This window comes from Hippopotamus amphibius, chromosome 4, assembly GCF_030028045.1.
Source record: "Hippopotamus amphibius kiboko isolate mHipAmp2 chromosome 4, mHipAmp2.hap2, whole genome shotgun sequence".
In the NCBI taxonomy this organism is placed as follows: domain Eukaryota; kingdom Metazoa; phylum Chordata; class Mammalia; order Artiodactyla; family Hippopotamidae; genus Hippopotamus; species Hippopotamus amphibius.
The window spans coordinates 161,920,447-161,927,034 of record NC_080189.1 but is presented as its reverse complement, the minus strand read 5'-3'; the positions used below and the strand labels follow the sequence as shown (position 1 = coordinate 161,927,034).

At 53.9% G+C, this 6,588-nt stretch overlaps 1 protein-coding gene across 3 annotated transcripts in view; it reads right to left on the bottom strand.

The window, feature by feature from the left end:
• Nucleotides 1-3,222: 3,222 nt before the first annotated feature.
• ESRRB (estrogen related receptor beta) overlaps nt 3,223-6,588 on the bottom strand; it is a 104,364-nt gene continuing 100,998 nt past the window's right edge. For all 3 annotated transcript variants that reach the window (XM_057731809.1, XM_057731811.1, XM_057731810.1), the window contains one exon: nt 3,223-3,467. In XM_057731809.1, coding sequence (XP_057587792.1) covers nt 3,223-3,467 — 245 coding nt within the window. The remainder of the gene's footprint in view (nt 3,468-6,588) is intronic.

The window sequence follows — 6,588 nt, the reverse complement described above, 5'->3', positions numbered from 1 at the left end:
AGTGCTTTTCTTTGGTGCTCTTCCGTGGGCATGGGCCCTTCTGTCTTCTCGTCACAAGCTTGTCACTACTTCCCCTCATCACAACCCCCCTTCACCTTCGCCCATCTGCACAGGGGGAGGGGAGAGTCTGGAGGGAAGGGTGGCCCCTGACACAGGGGTGGGTGCAGACTCTGGTTCCTTGAAGGCCCTGCCGTGGCCTCCACCCAACATCTGTCTCTGGCCTTCCTGTGAGGTTCTTCAATTGCGCTCCGGGAAATCTCTGAAGTTTCCTGTATGCCCAAACTGGGAGCCACTATCAAGGTTCACATGTGACAAAACCAGTCTAAAATCTTTAGAAAGGGTGGGGACATGGGCACCAAACAAAACCCAGCCAACACCACCTTCTCCATGGTTGGATTTTTTTTTTTTTCATTTTATTTCTTGGTTCATGTCAATGACCTGTATCATGAGAGTACAACTGAGAAGGGCTATTTCCTCTTTACAGATTTTCCAGAAACAGCGGACCTGGGGGGTAAACTTCAGTTTTGTTCTGTTTGGGGGGACAGGGTGTCCTGAACTCTCCTTGCTCCACGTCCTCCACCAAGTCAGCCACACTGCCCCGCCCCACCCTGCCCCGGCAGGTCCCACAGCTGGCCAGGCTTCCAACGAAGGAGCTGGCCCCTAAACTTTTTCTCTAAATGCCAATGGAGTCATCAAGTACACACCAGGGCCTTTCCCATCGGACAGAATTCTCGTTACTGATACATTTCCTGTTACCACTGGAGTTTTCTAAGTGTAAAAGCAGCAGCAGTAGCACCCATCTCATCAGCACCAAGCCATCAGGACCACTGCCCTCTCTCTGCTGTAAAGGAGCCTAACGCTGGGACACTTGCAGATGCTCAGCAAAGCCGCCCTGTGTACAGAACACCCACCCACCACAAACCAGATGCTGCACTGTTAGCCAGAGATGCTTTTTCTAGAAAAGATGGACTGCAAAGGCCAGTCCTGTACAAGCCCCTGCCATGGGGTCCTCATCCTTGAGCAGTGACACTACAGAGAACGGGGTGATCAGATGCGACCCTCTGCCCCACCTCCTCGAACACACAGCATAATGAGAAGCTAGGCGAGGCTCCTGCAGAGGAGACCCCAAGTTCTCTCACTGTCCAGACTTCATGGCACGGCCTTCAATGGCTAAGTTAGGCCTGGGTTTTATCCCTGGTACCTTTGAGGCACCCGTGCATCTGTCCGCCCAGAATGGAGACTGCACAGAGAGCTGGGGCTGAAGTATCCCAGATCATTCCAATGCTGCCTGACAAGTGACTGTGGCATGGAAGTCTCCACAGGCAAAAGGTGGGGGGCACACTTTGCTGGTCTGTGAAGGCTCTTGGAGCCCCTAACATTTTCTATGTGAAGCTATCTGAGAGCAGCTGCTGGGATTTGGCCAACCCTCCTGGCAAAAGTTCAGGAGTGGTGTCTTGGGGGTGAAGAGGCGGAGCCAGCACTAGCTGCTTCCTTTGGAAAGCTGAGAGGTTGTGGGGGAGGGCACCTAGCCTCTGGTCCTGGCCATGGGTGGGTGGGTGGGATCTGCCTGCCCCTCCAAGTGATGAAAGGTGGGGTTAGAATGTGTGTGGGTTCCCCAGGAATGTGTCCCAGGTGGGATTGCTCTGATCCTTGCTTTAGAAGGCAGATGATTGGAAGGAGCATTTTCCATCATGCTCGAAACCCCTTCACCCTCAGGAGATCCTGTCATCTGCCCTCGGCCAACCCCGTGCGTACCAGATGGCATGTTCACGGCTGCCCCTCACCCCGAGTGGGTTACAAAGAACTTTCATAGCCACTCACAGAAATGGGTGACCAACTGTCCCCATTTGGCCAGGACTGAGGGGTTTCCTGGGAAGTGGACTTTCAGTGCCAAAACCGGTCCTGGGCAAACTGGGTGGTTGTCACCTTACACAGAAGCCTGGCAGACGGGTGGAGGGCAGGGGTGGTTGTCCTGCCAGAAAGCTGGCCTTCGAAATGCACCTAGGGAGCTACACTACACCTCCTTAGCCCAAGGATGGCAGGAGCAACCCCTCCCATGGCGTTGATTCACCCAGCCCTGTGGACTGCAGGGGAGGAGGCATCCTGGTGTCCACTGCCCCTGGATACCAGGAAAGATCAGGCAGGCTGGTGACCTCCCCTGAGCCCTGTCTTTGGGGTTCCAAGCTTGCTCGTCTCTGCTTCTGGGCCTTTCTGTGCTCAGCAAAGAGCGGTTTGGGCCTCTCCCTATCCTGCCCTGGACCTCCCAGAGCTGCCAGCCTAGAATCAAGTGCCCAGGGTGCCGTGGGACGGGGTCAGGCCCCTGCACATCCCTCACGTCCCAAGGCCTCCTGCTCTGGACCTGCCCCCAGGCAGTGGGAGAAGCCAGCGGAAGGGGGAGCACTGGGGGGGCGTCGTCTGGACCCTGCTCTTCTCTGAGCCAGCACCGTTCCCGCCTATGGGCCCTGAAGTCTTGGCTGGCTGAACCCATTGCGGGAGGGAGCTCTGAGGTAGGCCAGGAAGTAGCAGCGGGGCTCCTGGGGGAGAGAGGGGGAGGACAGGCCCTGGGGCAGTGGTGACAGACAGGTGGAGGTGCACAAAGAGGTGGGGTGACCAGGAAAATGCATGAGCTCTGGTGGCTATTCTCCTGATGGGGAGCCCGGCCTGGAAGCCTAGAGGAAGGGCGGAGGGAGGGAGCCGGATGGACTGTGGAAGGTACAGGGCCTCTTGAGGGGCCCCACAGAACCCCAGAGTAGGCAGGGCTTCTGGGAAAGGAAAATCTCCAGGAGGTATGCCAGAGTCCTGGGTGCTAAGCACTGCCTACCCAGGCCATGGGTGGAGGATGGGGGTTGGGGGTGGGGTTAGGAAAGGTATGTGCTGCCTCTTGGTGATTTGGCGGGGAGAGGGGGCACTTCCTCAGTGGTCTCCAGCCTCAGGGGAGTCAGCTCTGGCCCAGGCCTCAGCATTGCCCGTGGTGGAGGAAAAACATACCAAAGAAAAAGCCAGTTACGCATAAGCCCAGCACCCTGCCCTCCCATCCCCGTTCCCCTGCTCCACAGCACCCAGGACTCTGCACACAGCCGGGAGGCGAGAAGCCCCTTCCTCTGGGATGGCTCATGGTCATGATACAGGACTTGAATGTTGAGGCTGGTGGCTGTGGAGGTCTCCGCGTCGGTCCATCTGTTTGTCTGTCCTTGGGTGGGAGTCGGTCCGTGTGCCAGGCCATCAGACCTTGGCCTCCAGCATCTCCAGGAAGAGTTTGTGCATGGGCACCTTGCCTTGCAGTTTGATGCTGTAGAAGTGCTGCACGGCCTTGGCGGCTGTCTGCCGGAGCAGGGGCAGCGTGAGCAGCAACTTGCCCGTCCTCCGCGGCTCCTCGTGGCGCTGGCTCAGCTCGTAGTCCTGCAGTGCCTCGTGCAGCAGGTCCTGCAGCTTCTGGACAGCCTCCAGATCCTCAATGTACATGGAATCTGTGGGTACAAGGGTGAGCATCAGCGGGCATGGCTGGAGGGCCCTGCCCTGGGCATGGGAGCCACCCCGACATCCTTGATCTCTGCTTTCAAACCCTCACTTTACAGAGAGAGAAACCCAGAGGTTAAGCTGCCTGTCTGAAGTCACAGAGGCCAATGACAGAGAGGTTAAGCTGCCTGTCTGAAGTCACAGAGGCCAATGACAGAGCTGCAGTTCACACCCAAGGAGAGATCTATATCTATAGAGGACTTATCTTGGGAAACCACCAAGGGGTGGCTGTGGAGACCCTAAAGGGCTTGAACATGAGCAGACCTGTCATCACCCTGGAGGTGCCAGGTGGACTCTGGACCCAAAATGGTGGAATTGTAATCTTGCATCCCTTGCTTGCAAGCTCTATGACTTTAGGCAAGTTATTTAATTTCTCTGTGCCTTGTTGTCCTAATTTGTGAAATGAGATGATAGCTGTACCTACCTCAAGAGGCTAAATGAGTTAATACAGATCAAGGGCTTAAAACAGTACTTGTCACAAAATAAGCGCCCAGCTAGTGGTATCGTCACCATCATCATCATCGCCACCATCACCACCACCATCATCACCACCATCATCACCACCTTCATCACCATCATCATCATCACCACCATCATTACCACCATCATCACCACCATCATCACCACCTTCATCACCATCATCATCACCACCATCATCACCACCGTCATCACCACCTTCATCACCATCATCACCACCATCATCACCACCATCATCACCACCGTCATCACCACCTTCATCACCATCATCATCACCACCATCATCACCACCATCATCACCACCTTCATCACCATCATCACCACCATCACCACCATCATCACCATCATCACCACCATCATCACCACCATCATCACCGTCATCACCACCATCATCATCACCACCACCATCATTGCCACCTTCATCACCATCAGCATCAGTATCATCATCACCACCATCATCACCACCATCACCATCATCATCACCATCATCATCACCACCACCACCACCACCATCACCACCACCACCACCATCATCATCACCATCACCATCATCACCACCACCATCATCACCACCTTCATCACCATCATCATCACCACCATCACCACCTTCATCACCATCACCACCACCATCATCACCACCATCATCATCACCACCTTCATCATCATCACCACCACCACCACCACCATCACCACCACCACCACCATCATCATCACCATCACCATCATCACCACCACCATCATCACCACCTTCATCACCATCATCATCACCACCATCACCACCTTCATCACCATCACCACCACCATCATCACCACCATCATCATCACCACCTTCATCACCATCACCACCACCACCACCACCATCACCACCACCACCACCACCATCATCACCATCACCTTCATCACCACCACCATCATCACCACCTTCATCACCATCATCACCACCTTCATCACCATCACCACCACCATCATCATCATCACCACCATCATCATCACCACCACCACCATCACCACCTTCATCACCATCACCACCATCATCACCACCATCATCATCACCACCATCATCATTAGCATCAGGATCATCATCATGATTATTATTGTTAACAGCTACCACTAGGCTTCAGTGCATTCACTAACCTTACAGAAGAGTTTACAATACACATACACAGATAAAGGGGCTGAGCTCTGTGTCTGGGTGCCCTGTGGTGGGGGATATGGGGGTGGGGGGTGCTGAGACAGCATGGCTGGACACATGGGGCACAGTGATGGAAGACACTATTCGGAGTTCTAGAAAGTCCTGGGGAGGGCTTTGGACCCAGGCCATGAATTTCAAACAAAATTTACCTAAATCCCAGAGGGGCAGGGAGGCACCTGCTAACAGATGGGTTACAGCTGGGTCTGAGTCAAAGCAAAGTGGAACCTACTTCCTGGACTCGGGGAAAATAACCAGCCTTCTTCTGATGTGCCTTAAGGATACTGAGCCACCACCCTGAACTGCAGCACCCAAGGCCTGCCAAAGGTGGGAGGATAAGGGTGCATCTGAATCGAGTGAACTTGAAGCTCTGGTGGATCACCAAGGAAGGATGGGCAAGTTTCCTGAATTCTTCAGAAAAAGCAGGGCAGTTTCTTTACATGCTGGGTCAGTTTAGATGCCAGACTGCCAAGGGGAGCTGCACCAACTGGCTGACCCCAGTGATTCCCTTTGACCTTCTAGATCCACACTCAGCCCGTGCCTCCAAGGGTCCTGTCTCTTTCTCTTAGGAGAACAGAAGTAGAATGAGGTGGATAACACTCTGGAGTCTTAGATGCTGTGTGACTTTGGCCAAGTTACTTAGGCTCTCTGTGATTGTTTCCTTGTCTGTGAAATGGAACAAATTTGCATACCTCATAGGGTGGTAATGAGGGCTAAATGGAATAGCACATCTAGTTCAGGGACTAATAAATCTTGTTATTCTCATTACTGTGAAAACTCAGACTGCAGGAGAGTGTCCTTGCAGGACTGGCCCCATACCTAAGACTCCTCCACATTTTTCTGCTCCTTGTTACCAAGGCAGTGAGGACTCTTCCTTTGCCAGGTGGGGATGAAGCATGGCTCCATTCCTACACTCTTAGCTGATTCCAGAGCACGCACCCAAGATGCACCAGCCCCTGTAAGGTTGGGACCTGGCCAGCCAGGCTCCCTGCCGCCTGCCATCTTCCTCTCCCCATCACCACCCCCCTCCCCAAGGAGGCTGCAATTGGCAGCTGCCTTCAACCAAAAATGAAATAAAATAACATTGCAAGATTAATTTCTTTGCAATCTATCAGCAAGTCTGTATCGATGGCATTGATAAACTGTTAATTACAAAATCAATGGCCGTAAATTTATTCTGCTGTCAGGGAGCCTTGGAGAGGCCGGGAGGTAGGGTGAAAGACAGCCGGCAGACTCCTGAGGGGCCGTGGTTTGGGGCCATAGCCTCTGATGTGCTCCATCCCACTCAGCCTCAGCAGTGGTACCCACGATGGCCCTTGGGGCTGCCACTAGGACCACTCCAGTGGTCTAGGCCCTGTCTCTCCTCCGGTTAACATGCTGTCTGCCTGGGTGACTTTCCTACCTCG